Genomic DNA, 14,083 nt, shown 5'->3' with positions numbered 1-14,083 from the left:
AGGCCCATATTCTCACTTTGTTGTATTGAAATACAGAGAAGTAGAACAGTTTTTAGAAAAAAAAAATCATTCAAAATCTTACCTCCTAGAATACTGTTTGAAAAATCTTAATGACATCTGACTGATTGCCAATATTGTTAACTTGTAATTAATGCTCTGATGAATTAGGTTCAAATAGTCTATAAATTTTATATTAGTAAAGAAATCTGTACAAATAACTCTTTCTTCTGAGCAAAATCTTTAACAACAAGATCACTGGGAATTTGTATGAAATTAAATTCATGTCTTTTATGTGTTATAAAAATAACTCACCAGAAAGTTATTTACAAGCTATCAGAAAAGTATCAGTATTCTTATTCAATCAGATTCAGCATTCATTAAGAGGTTGCACTGGGTCTTCGTTACTGTGCGCAGGCTTTCTCTAGTTGTGGTGAGCGGGGGCTACTCTTCGTTGTGGTGCGTGGGCTTCTCATAGCAATGAAGACCCAGTGCAACCAAAAATAAAATAATAAATGAATAAATAAGTTATGTATATATTAAAAAGTCATTTCTTTAAAAAAAGAGTTGCAATTGTAACCTATCAGGTAGAAATGGCAAATAGCTGTTCTAACATTTTTCTTTAGTTAGTGATGATTATTTTCTTGATGTGTTTTTATTTGTATTTCTCCTTTGTAAACTATCTGTACTGATTCTTTGATTAACATAAATTGTTATCAGTTCCTCATGTGATTAAACTTTCAATTATCACAATTTTGTTAATAGTATAAGAGGGTTCACACAAACTTCTTTTCAAACTACCACGGCATTAACAAAACCAAAAAACGTATTTCTGAATGATAAATAGGTATCAAGGGAGAAATAGTAATGATGATTTATGAACTAGAGTCATTCAACTGTGAAATTAGAAATGCAGCAAGTATACCTTGTCTAAAATCTAGTCACTTTAAGTTACATTATATGTGAGGCAAACAAATTTATTATCACAAATTTCTAAATATCAGAATGTAACACAAAGATACAGCAGAAAAAAATCTTAAGAATTGGCATCAAAGAACACAATTCTAGAAATACACTAATTTCTGTAACCCACAAGGAAAAAAACCTCATTGATGTGTTAACTAAAACAGATCAAATGATGATTAGAGTAAGTAGACACCAACTACTCTTATTTTTCCATTTCCCTCTCCTATTTTCTTCTCTGGGGTGCTGCAAGGCATGTGGAATCTTGGTTCCCCAACCATGAATCAAATCCATGCCCCCCGCAGTGGAGCACAGAGTCTTAATCACTGGGTTGCCGTGGAAGTTCGTCCCTTTCCTATTTTTATAGAACTTGAAAATTCTCAAAATTAAGTGAGCAATCTTTGCAAGTTCACACATATTTTGTAGTCAAAGATTGATGTTAAGTTTTAATATATTCTATCTGGTTTTCAATAAATTAGTAAAACGTTCACAATAATAGACATGGGAGTGAAGCAGGGAGGGAAATGATGAAAAGGTAGTTGAATTAGGGCCTATTAAAGAAGGCCCATCACCTCTCCTAGAGCCAGCTGCTTGAGTTTTTAAAACCTATAAGGTGCTTTTCCATCTTTAGACACATGTGAGATTCAATTTTACTGTAATCTATCATTCTACAAAAGAAACAAGGCCAGATTCTGTGTCTCATTTGAGGAAAAAAGGCACATTATGGAAACCTGGTAAAGTAAAGGTGAGGTAGGGTTCTTTAAAATTTCAGCTACATGACAAATTTTGAAATTATTTTCTTAAAGTATTTAATATTTTAATTCCATAGATTTAAATTATTACCTGTACGCCATTTTCTTCTATTTGGTGAAGTGGTTTTACATGAGGTAATGAAGGCTGAGTTCCTAATTTCCTATCCAAAAATACTTCTTTGCTGCAAGCGTAACACCATACTCGAAGGGTGGTAAGGTTCACAGTTAGATAATGCTTTGTCTCCTGAATAATTTCATGAGAGAGAGAGAAGAGGAATCAAAATTAGTTATAGTTGAAAGCCTTTCAAAAGATCATAGAAGATAAACTGCTGGCCTTTAATGAATAACAATATATTCAAAAGAGAAGATTTAAACCAGAGCACCAAATAAACATTACTTAAACTGCTATTGCTAAAGTACAGCTAACAGTAACAATATCCAAGCCTACTACAAGTTATTCTATTATTTTCACCACTATTCATTATAAAGATAAACAAAGAGTTATTATGAGAGTCTGCTTTGCAGTTAGCAAGTAATTATAATACAAGAAAATTGACAATAGCACAGTAAGTGTTCAAGAACATCAGAATGGCAAAAGAATACAAATGACATGAATTAAAGCACAAAAGAGCTCAAGCAATAATGAATATATGATCCTGGATATGTGAAATTCTCGCCTTTCTCATCTCGAGTTCTGCAAGACAATAATGCCCTACAGAAAATGATTTGTGTAACCATTTTCTCAATTCTCCCAAGAATGGCACATAGCACCACCAATCTAGATGCACCAAAGAGAAGTAAATTAACTATGTATGAAGATGCCTGAGAGTCTTAAGTAATTCTCTTGAGGAACCCTGTCAAGAACAGTTGATGCTATAGAGATAAATATAAATGAAAAAGACTGGTTCATTCTCAAGAAATGTATAGTTTGGAATGGGAGCTCTATCTAATCTGTAAAAGAAGCATGCCAGAATTACACACGAGCAGCAAACCACCAAGGTGATGTAGAAAGGAAGACTCCAGTAAGGAGGATGTAGAGCAAAAGGTAATATGAGTTGAGCCTTGAAGTCAGTCAGGCCCTGTCCTAAGACTAGACTTCTAGTCTTGACTTCAACTTCCATATCCTCCTAATATTTCCAGCGATCACCTCCATACACCTGGAGGTAAATTTCTTAAATCACTGCTCTTTTAATTACCACCTCATTCTAATATTGACCTTTCCAGCAATTCCCATCCCCACCTTTTTATAAGCTAAGATTTAACTCATTGTTTATTAAAAAAAAAAAGAATAAAAGGACAAAATTTTGAATGAGAACTTGAATTAATGATGTTGTATTTGTTTTCCTTTTTCCTCAGGCTATATTTAAAAAATGCCTGGCATGAAATTTTTCTATATACATACCTGAGAATGTATGGTGCTATGATCCACTTGTGATTCACCACAGCCAACATATGAACACCTATTCTATAAATATATAAAAATAAAAATAAGGCATTTTATAACATAAATTTATAATAATAAGCATTACATTTACAATGAAGTTCTGATCACATTTTAACTTTAAGATTAAATGACTTCCAAAGTTAGTTATTTTAACCAAAAGGTACCAGGCACAAAAGAATACAATCAGAATACTTTTAAGCTGAAAGATATGTCACCTCTAATAAAAAGTAAGTGTAAAATATTGTAGTGATTTACTAAACTCTGCAAAAAGCATTGTAAGTTAATATCCAAAGTTTAAAGTTTAATTTTTATTATCAATAACAATCTTTTAAAAGTATGTTCATTTATGAAATCCTGTGTCAAAAAAATCTTATAGTTCACCTTATTCAGATATAAGTTTATAACATCAAACTTTTGAGAAGAAACACACACATACCTCCAGGCATGCCCAAAGGTTTGGTCCTCTGACTTTACAATCCTGACAAGAACCCTGTGAGAAGATCGCAGAGATAACATCACCATTCCATTAACACAGCCAAACACATACATTCACTAAAATCATACCAAAAAATTTGGATTCATGAACACAGGATAATTGTAGTAATTTATCAAAAAAAAAGAAACCCACATGTTTGTTTGAGAGAAAAATTAATATGGTTTTTTAAAGGAAGGGAAAAAAGCCCTCTATCTTACGTGAGATTTTTGTATTAAATCTTCTTTAGTTATTTCACCAACTGAATCCAAATGTGGACAATGACTTCGAAAAGATGACATTTTGTTAGAAATATTCTCCTGTTTCTCAAGGCTTTCCAAATGAGGTAACACCTACAGAAAAATTGACCAGAAAAGTTAATTTTAAAAGTGCTATTATATGAAAAATTATTAAGATAAAAGGTAAAATAAGAAGCATACATGTTTATAAGTTTGCCCTACAAAGGTAAATATTTTCATATACACCGAACCTATTCTCACAATTGAATTTCAAAACTGAATTTTGTAGTGTCCTACAAAACTGTACATTTTCAAATAAATGGAGGTTATTTTCACAACTTCAACACTGGAAGTTTCTCTACTAATAAATAATCATTTTATTAAAATTGACACCTGTGAAGCAATGTAAGCTTGTTTCTCCATTACTCTTGCTGTCTTTCCTCCTTCTCCAAGTTCACTTTTTGAGGTAGATGAAAGGGAAAAAACATCAGGTTATTTAATTTAAGTATTTACATCCCCTATTTTTCTTTTAGAAAGATTAACCCTTAGGCTAGAACTGGAATTGAAAAGAAAAAGAATTCAGATGGAAACCATTTTCACACTAGCAACAGACCCCACTGATGATATAAATAAAACAGCCTGGTACTCTAGCAATATACCTGGATAGTCACTTTGTATCAGTTTCTCCACCCTGCACCAGTTACACTTTAGGCCAGATAATTCTCTGTAGCTGGGGGAGTCCTGTACATTGCAAGATAACTTAGCAACATTCCTTCTTCTACCCACTAGTTGCCAGAACACCCACACTACCACCCTGAGCTTCAATCACCAAGGTCACTACACAGTGTAAAATTATATTCTCTAGGCAACAAAGTTATCCCAGGTTGAGACTTTGACCAGACTTAAGAGCCTGAAAGCGAAAGTGAAAGCTGCTCAGTTGTGTCTGACCCTTTGTGACCCAGTGGACTACATGGTCCATGGAATTCTCCAGGCCAGAATACTGGAGTGGGTAGCCTTTCCCTTATCCAGGGGATCTTTCTGACCCAGGGATCAAACCCACGTCTCCTGTCTGGCAGGCAGATCATCTGAGCTACCAGGGAAGCCCTTAAACAGTTATAAATTTGATTCGATAGAACCTTTTTGTTTAATATATTTACTAATATGTTAATATCAGCACATTTATAATTGTATACATTTATTTTAAAACAAATGTGCTGAAATATTAACATGTTAGAAAATACATTAAAAAGGTTCTATCAAATCAAATCATTTTAATAAGTCCAATATTACACTACAACCTACAAAATACAACAGGAATCACTCTGAAGTTAATGCTGACCAAGTCATGATTTCTAAATATCACATTACTACATAATAAATAAGCCATGCTTTGCTTTCATAGAATGAAATAATTGCTGGGACTTGCCTGGCAGTCACGTGGATAGAACTCCAAGCTCCTAAGGCAGGGAGCATGGTTCTGGATCCCTGGTTGGGGAACTAAGATCTCAGCTGCTATATGGTACAGCCAAAAAATCCCAAAACTAAATTAAAATAATTGCTAATATTTTCCATTTTTAATTTATGTATGGGGGAGGGTTTCCCACCCACCTGTCACTTCCTTGTGAGGGTGAATATCTTTTCCCTCTTATCCAATTACTCCCATTTTCAACCATAATGGAGTAATAAGCACTAGATTTACCCTATTTTAAATAAGAAATCAAATTTTAAAATATATAAAATAATGGTTTTTCAGACACACTGGACAACAGGCATTGCAGGACACTGATCCATCCATTAGAAGATAAAAACAAGGCGACTGCCCCAACTGACTGCCTGGAGAGAATTTCTAGCCTACAGTACAAGCAGAAGAAAACCCAAACAGACTGTGGTGATCTTTCTGAGCTGAAGAGACAAAGCTGGAAATTCAGGGAGGCCAAGGTGAGTTATTAGCGAGGGAACTGGAAACCTACTCCAGTATTCTTACCTGGAGAATCCCATGGAGAGAGAAGCCTGGCAGGCTACAGTCCATGGGGTCGCAAAGAGCCGGACACGACTGAGCAACTAACACACATATACATAAGGTGAGTAATGGGCTCCTTGGGTGGCTCTGTTGTAAAGAATCTGCCTGCCATATTTACAATAGAACATGGAAGCAACTCTAGATGTCCATCAACAGATGAACGGATAAAGAAGTTGTGGTACATATACACAAAGGAATATTACTCAGCCATAAAAAGGAACACCCTTGAGTCAGTTCTAATGAGGTGAATGAACCTAGAATCTGTTATACAGAGTGAAGTAAGTCAGAAAAGGAAAGATAAATATCATATTCTAACACATATATATGGAATCTAGGAAAATGGTACTTAAGAATTTACTTGCAAGGCAGCAATGGAGAAAGAGACACAGAATAGACTCATGGACACGGGGAGAGGGGAGCAGAGGGTGAGAGGTGTGGAAAGAGTAACATGGACACTTACATTACCATATGTAAAATAGACAGCCAACGGGAATCTGCTGTATGGCTCAGGAAACTCAAACAGGGGCTCTGTGTCAACCTAGAGGGGTGGGGTGGGGAGGGAGACGGGAGGGAGGTTCAAAAGGGAGGGGATATATGCATACCTATGGCTGATTCAGGTTGAGGTCTGACAGAAAACAACAAGATTCTCTGAAACAATTATCCTTCAATTAAAATAATAATAATAATAATCTACCTGCCAATGCAGGAGCCTCAGGAGACCTGGGTTCAATCCATGGGGCAGGAAGATCCTTTGGAAAAGGGAATGGCAACCCACTCCAGTATTCTTGCTGGCATAATCCCATGGACAAAGAAGCCTGGCAGGTTACAGTCCATGGGGTAACAAACAGTCAGACATGACGGAAGCGACTGAGCAAGCACGCAAGGTGAGAGAAAGTAAAGAACTGAAAAGAAAAGTAAGTCAACTCTGGAGATTCCTAAAGGGCGACCGTTGTGCTTACATCCAAGTGCTCATAAGCACATGCCTATGACTAAGCTACCTCAGGGAGCGGAAAGAACTACAGGAAAGGGGTAGACAGAACAATTCTCAAAGCCAGCACAGGTCTGTCTGTGTGTCCACAGCCAGAGGTGAAAGATTTCACAATACAGAGGGAATAAAGTAACAGAACTCAGAAGGGCACCGCCTTTGTACAGGGAAAAATTATCCCTAGAGGAAAGACTACTTTGGTTCTGCCTTCAAAAAGCTCAAAAGCAAGCATTACTGGGTCAAACTGCTCCAAGAGAATTAACTGTGTCCCAGAACAAAGATGAAGAACATTTAAAGGAGTGAACAAAACCAGCACCTAACAAGGTAAAAATCAAAATGTCTGGCATCCGACAAAACTATTAAGATACAGAAAGAAGGAAAATCTGACCCTCAGTGGGGAGGGAAAAAAAAATGAGATCCAGAAATAAGACAGAATCAAGGATACAAATGATAAGAGACATGAAAGACTGGAAGGGGGAAAAAAGAAAAAAAGGACCAAAATCAAAATTCTAAATGTTAAAAAAAAAAAAAAATCAATGTGAAAAAATAAAATGGATGAGATTAAGAGCAGACAAGACAAGGCAAAAAAAAAAATGAACGTGAAGACCCAGTAAAGTGAAAGTGAAGTCGCTCAGTTGTGTCTGACTCTCTGCAACCCTGTGGACTGTAGCCTACCAGGCTCCTCCATCCATGGGACTCTCCACGCAAGAATACTGGAGTGGGTTGCCATCGAAATATAAAGATTGAGAAAATTAAACAAGAGCATCACTCAGGTGGCAAAGTCCAAATTTGATGAAAACTAAAAACCTCCAAATTGAAGCAACACAAGACATAAGAACAAATAATACCAGGGCATATCAAAAACAAGTAGCTTAAAACATGTTAACAGAAAGGACATCTTAAAAGCAACCCCAAAAGATCCATAATGTAAACTAGAAACATGTAAGCCAGAAGGCAGAGGAGCAACATCTTTAGAGTTTACTGAAAGAACACCATCAACCAAGAATTCCATACATAGGAAAACATCTTTCGAAAACAAAGGCAAAATAAAAACATCTTTAGTCATACAAAAGCTGAAGGAATTTATCACCAGCAGATGTGCATGATAAAACCTGTATGTATGCTTCAATATATTTCGATATAAATCATATACAGAGACACATAATATCAACAATATTGGTAATGTTTTCTTTTCTTCAATAATATTTTTAAAAATCTCAAGTCAAAATTTTCATGGATATATGTGAAATGCATTCACATATGGATACATGCACTCAATCAATCTTCTAATAATAGATATTTCCCTTGTTTCCATATTCTGTCATTTAAAAATCCATGTAAAAAAAAAATAAAAAAAAATCCACGTAAATGTAATGGGTGTGTCATTATATTTGTATTTGTATTACATGGGCCCGTTTATAAAAAGTTTGCAAGATTACTTTCCAAAAATGCGATAACAACTCATATTTCCACTCATAAAGGAATACTATTTTCTGCACAGCAACACCATTTTCTCTACTAGCAACAGATTTTACTGTTTCTTTTTTTAAACTTTTGTCATTTGATGAGTGTGTTGTTATATTTCACTAGTATTTCATTTGCATTGCCCAGACTTGACTAGCTAGCTCAGTCAGTGGAGCATGAGATTCTTTAATTTGCATTACCTTGACAACCTGTGAGACGAGACTGAGTGTCTTTTCATGAATTGTATAGCCTTCTAGATTTATTAATTTTCTTTAATGGTTCTTTAAATCTTTTGCCCTTCTTTCAGTTGGGCTGATAAGCTCTTGTAAAAGGAATCCTGTCTTCTATACTGCAACCATTTTTTTCAAACTTACTATTTGTCTATTATTGTTCAGCTGCTAAGTTGTGGCCAACTCTTTGCAACCCCATGCATTGCAGCACTCCAGGCTCCCCTGTCCTTCACTATTCTCCCGGAGCTTGCTCAAACTCATGTCCTTGGTATCGGTAATGCCATCCAACCATCTCATCCTCTGTCATTCCCTTCTCTTATTTGTCAATATTAAGTTTACGAAAACCACACAAGTTTCCTATCCTAATCATTTGTAAATGTACAGTTCAGCAGTATTAAGTATATTCACACTGTTGAGCAATCAATTTCCAGAAATCATTTCATAATGCAAAGTGAAACTCTACAGCATTACACAGCAGCTCTGCACTCCCCCTCCCACCAACCACTGGCAACCACCATTTTACTTTCTGTCTCTACAATTTTGATGAGTCAGGGTGTTTCACAAGTGGAATATAGTATTTTCTTTGTGTCTTGCTTATTTTACTTAGCATAATGTCCTCAAAGTTTATCTATTTTATAGCATGGGCAGGAACTTCCTTCCTTTCCCAGGTTGATTAATATTCAATTGTGGTGATATCTCACTGTGATTCTTTAAAAAATATATATATATATATATTTTTTTTTTTTTTTCATCCATTTACTTGGCTGTGCTGGGTCTTAGTTGTGGTACATGAGATCTTTTTAGTTGTAGCATGTGAGATCTAGTTCCTTGACCAGGAATTGAACCTGGCCCCCTGCACTGGGAGCTAAAGAGTCTAGCCACTGGACCACAAAAGAAGTTCCCCCACTGTGGTTTTGATTTGCATTTCCATAATTAGTAATGTTGAGCATCTTTTCACGTGCTCTTAGCCATTTATTTATACACCTTCTTTGGAGAAATGTCTATTCAAGTACCTGAGTCATTTTTTAAATCTAATTGTTTGCTTTTTTGTTGTTGAGTTGTAAGAATCCTTTATATACTCTGAATATTTAACTCCTTATTGGATATATGATTTGCAAATATTTTTACCCATTCCATAGGTGGCCTTTTCACTCTCTTGACTATGTCCTTTGATGCACAATAATTTCTAATTTGATACAGTTCAATTTATCTATTAACTTTTGTGGCCTGTGCTTTTAATGTCATATCCAAGAAATAACTGACAAATCCAATGTCACAAACTTTCCCCTCTATGCTTTCTTCTAAATGTTTTAGTTCTTATGTTTATGCCTTTGATTCACTAAAGTTAATTTTTGTATGTTTGGGTAAGGTAAAGGTCCAATGTTGTATTTTTGCTTCTGAATATAAAGTTTGCCCAATACCCTTTCTTGAAAAGACTGTTATTTTTCCCACTGAATGGTCTTGGCACTCTTCAAAAAACATCTGATCAGGGATACTTTACTAAGATAGTGAAATAGGATCTTGAGTTCACCTCCTTTCACCTGCACATGAAAATCACAACTATTTACAGAGCAACTATAGATGAGAATGACCTGAAGGCAAGCAGAAAAGATTTTTCAATACTAAAGACATGAAGAAGGAACCATGAAACAGACAGAAGGAGCAGAGATGCAATACAGTAAAGATCTACACACCTGGACAGGCAACCCACAAAAAATATATATATATATATGTATGTATGTATGTATGTAATTTGGCTTCACTGGGTCTTAGCTGCAGCATGTTGGAGCTAGTTCCCTGACCAGGGATCGAATCCAGGCCTCCTGCATTAGCAGCATGGAGTCTCAGCCACTGGACCACCAGGGAAGCCCCAAAACTCCACTCTTGACTGGCAACCTTCACAAGAAGCAGATCCTGACATCCAATAATGTTAATGTAACAGTCAAAATATGGAAGTCCATAAACAGAACAGATAAAGAATATGTGACACACACACACACACTTGAATACAACTCAGCCATTAAAGAAAGAATGAAATCTTGCATTTGTGACTACATGGATGGACCTAGAGGGTATTATGCCAAGTAAGGTAAATTAGAATGATAAAGACAAATACATGTATGTATAATCTAAAAAACAAAACAGAAACAGATTAAAAAAAATCAGAGAACAGGCAGCTGCCAGAGGGGAAGGAGTAGGGGTTGACAAGGGAAAAAAACTATGTGAAGTAACAAATGCTAATAGCTTGAATGTGGTAATTACAATGCATATTTATATGAAACCACCACATTATACACCTTAAAAATATAAATTTTTGTCAGTTATACCTTAATAAAGCTGAAAATTTTTTTAAAAAATTGATCACATATGTGTGCATTATTTCTGGGTTCTATGCTATTCCATTAGCCTGTGTTTATCTTACAATCAAAACTATTATTAACTTTCTTATGGTATGCTTTATCATTAAAAGTATTAATTTTTAATAAAATCAGACACATCTCTTATTTTCTAACAGCTTCTGAGTTTCTAATCTTAAGGTTTCCTTCACCGTAATTTATAGAGCTAAAACTATAGAATAGCATTAAATTTTTTTAAAACAAGGCTTTAATCTATCAGGAGATTATCTTAAGACAGGAGCCCAGATTTATTTTCTTCCAGATGGGCAGACATTATCACTGCAGATGGTAACTGCAGCCATGAAATTAAAAGACGCTTGCTCCTTGGAAGGAAAGTTATGACCAACCTAGACAGCATATTAAAAAGCAGAGACATTACTTTGCCAACAAAGGTCCATCTAGTCAAGGCTATGGTTTTTCCAGTAGTCATGTATGGATATGAGAGTTGGACTATAAAGAAAGCTGAGCGCTGAAGAATGGATGCTTTTGAACTGTGGTGTTGGAGAAGACTTTTGAGAGTCCTATGGGCTGCAAAGAGATCCAATCAGTCCATCCTAAAGATCAGTCCTGAGCATTCACTGGAAGAACTGATGTTGAAGCTGAAACTCCTATACTTTGGCCACCTGATGCCAAGAGTTGACTCATTTGAAAAGACCCTGAAGCTGGGAAAGACTGAAGGCAGGAGAAGAAGGAGACAACAGAGGATGAGATGGTTGGACAAAGTATGATATGGGATGGATCACCAACTCAACGGACATGAGTCTGAGTAAACTCCAGGAGTTGGTGATGGACAGGGAGGCCTGGCATGCTGCAGTCCATGGGGTCGCAAAGAGTCGGACACGACTAAGCAACTGAACTGAACCCACTTCCTACTGAATTGTAACATTATCTTTAACCTTTATTAAATCTGCATGTACTTCTATACATATTTTCTAACTGACCTATGCCCATACTTTATTAATTTGATTTAGAGACTACAACATTCTTAACAGAATAGGTGACATACTTCCTTCACTGTTCCATTTCAGCTTCCTTGGCTACTCTCTAAATACACTAGAAAATCTGATAATTTTACCTCTTATGTTCCAATATTAATATCAGTTATTTAATTTTACTGTATTAAGGCATCTATCAGAATCTCTAAAGGCAATCTGAATATAAAGGTGATGTGAGCACCTATGTCAGGGTCCTTATATTAATCTTTTGCCATTTAGGGTATTTTCTATAATTTCTTTCTATTCTTAATTTGCTTACATTTAAAAAATTTGAAATGGTCTATCTAAAAACTGCAGTTTAGTTGATTTACAGTATCGTATTAGTTAGAAATGGTCTTAATGAACTCTATGAAATGCCTTTTCAGCAGCTACTGATGGCTTACTATATTCTTTGTTTCATTTGTTGATACTCTATTATATTAACAAATTTAACACTAACGATCTTTGCATTGATGCAATATATCCTATTGAGTCAAAATGTATAGTTAGTCAGTTACTTCATATCTAAATTCTATCAGCTAATAAGCATTATTTTTATTTAGGATAAAAGTATGTGTGCTTCACAGAATGCACTGAGTAGTTTTGCATCCTCAATAACATAGAATAGTTTTTTTAAAACTTATGATGTTGTTTATAAATTAAATAAAAGTCAGCTGTGAAACCATCTGCTATGCTGCCTCATTCAAGGAACAACTTTCAACGGACTTTGCAATCCCTGATGGAGAATTGGTCAAGTATTCCACTTCTTGGATCAATCCTACTAATTTATATTTTGCTATAAAATTATCCATTTACCTTAATTTTCAACTTTGGCATCATGGCATAACATGTAATATTCTGAAAGTTTGAATATGATTCCATTAATCCCTCCTATATCTAGGTATCTATGATGTTTCCTTTCTCATTCTTAATATTGCATATTTTTACTCCAATTTTTTTTCCCCTTATATGAGGTTTATCTATTAATAATTCATCAGTCCTTGTAAAGAACCAGCTCTGGGATTTATCCTTCCCACTGTTTTTGTTTTGCTATTTCCAATTCCATTAATTACAGTTTTATCTTTAATCTGCATGTCCTAATTGGTTTTTGTTTTATTTTCTTAATCCCTAAATATGGGTACTGAATTCCCTTAGCTTTATTTAGTTAATAATAAAAGTATTTAAACTATAGATTTTCCTCTAAATACCAATGTTTGCCAATAAGATAGAAATATTCTCCTCATTGTTTTCTAGATAGTATGTAACCTCACTTATTTCTATAAACCTCACTTTTGATGGTAAAGTGTTTTAAGTCCATCATACAAGAATGAATACACACGACTGACTATCACACAACAGCTTAACTTGTTACTACCCGTCATGCACTGGACGGACAGTTCATCAACATGCGCACATCTGAAGGAGCTTCCCTGGTGGCTCAGACGTAAAGGCGTCTTCCTGCAATCCAGGAGACCCAGGTCCGACCCTTGGGTCAGGAAATGGCAACCCACTCCAGTACTCTTGCCTGGAAAATCCCATGCACGAAGTAACCTCATAGGCTACAGTCCACAGGGTCGAAAGAGTCCAACACGACTGAGAGCTTTCACTTTCACTTTTCATAGATCTAAACGACTTAACGTTGAATGGAAAAAAAGGAAGATGCACAATGTTACATTCTCTATGATATTACTGAAGTAAAAGTTTAAAACATGAGAGAGAGCTAATTTAGGAATTTGGGATTAGCAGATACAAAGTACTATATGTATAATAGATAAGCAAGGTCCTACTTACTGTATAGTACAGAGAACTATATCATCTTGTAATAAACTATCATGGAAAACAAGATAGAAAAGAAGGTATATATATATATATATATATAACAGAATCACTTTGCTGTACACCAGAAACTAATACAACATTGTAAATTAACTATACTTCAATTAAAAAAAAAGAAGAAAAAGCAAAGTTTAACCAAAAAAAAACACAAAAGAAAACATGCATAACAATAGTACATTGTATCTATCTGTATGTACACATCCACTGTAAAAGCACAAAAATATAGCCTTGAAGGTTATGTACTCTGAATGTTGCCTCAAAGAAGAAAAGAGGACGAGGGAAAGATTAGTTCTCTCTGTTCTGCAATTAAT

The 14,083-nt window shown here is 35.2% G+C and overlaps 1 protein-coding gene across 3 annotated transcripts in view; it reads right to left on the bottom strand.

Annotated features, from left to right (window-relative positions):
* Positions 1 to 14,083, bottom strand: part of USP33 (ubiquitin specific peptidase 33) — a 58,766-nt gene that overhangs the window by 32,975 nt on the left and 11,708 nt on the right. For 2 of the 3 annotated variants that reach the window (XM_020892007.2, XM_020892005.2), the window contains 4 exons: positions 3,850 to 3,981; positions 3,593 to 3,646; positions 3,115 to 3,177; positions 1,804 to 1,956 (listed from right to left, as the gene is read on the bottom strand). In XM_020892007.2, coding sequence (XP_020747666.2) covers positions 1,804 to 1,956; positions 3,115 to 3,177; positions 3,593 to 3,646; positions 3,850 to 3,930 — 351 coding nt within the window. In that variant the 5' untranslated portion in view covers positions 3,931 to 3,981. Of the gene's footprint in view, positions 1 to 312; positions 415 to 1,803; positions 1,957 to 3,114; positions 3,178 to 3,592; positions 3,647 to 3,849; positions 3,982 to 14,083 lie in introns of those variants that run through there. The other variant, XM_070467888.1, reaches the window with a different exon arrangement.

This window comes from Odocoileus virginianus, chromosome 5 (genome assembly GCF_023699985.2).
Source record: "Odocoileus virginianus isolate 20LAN1187 ecotype Illinois chromosome 5, Ovbor_1.2, whole genome shotgun sequence".
In the NCBI taxonomy this organism is placed as follows: Eukaryota; Metazoa; Chordata; class Mammalia; order Artiodactyla; family Cervidae; genus Odocoileus; species Odocoileus virginianus.
Note: the sequence above shows the minus strand (reverse complement) of the source record. Positions and strands in the feature narration are given on the sequence as shown.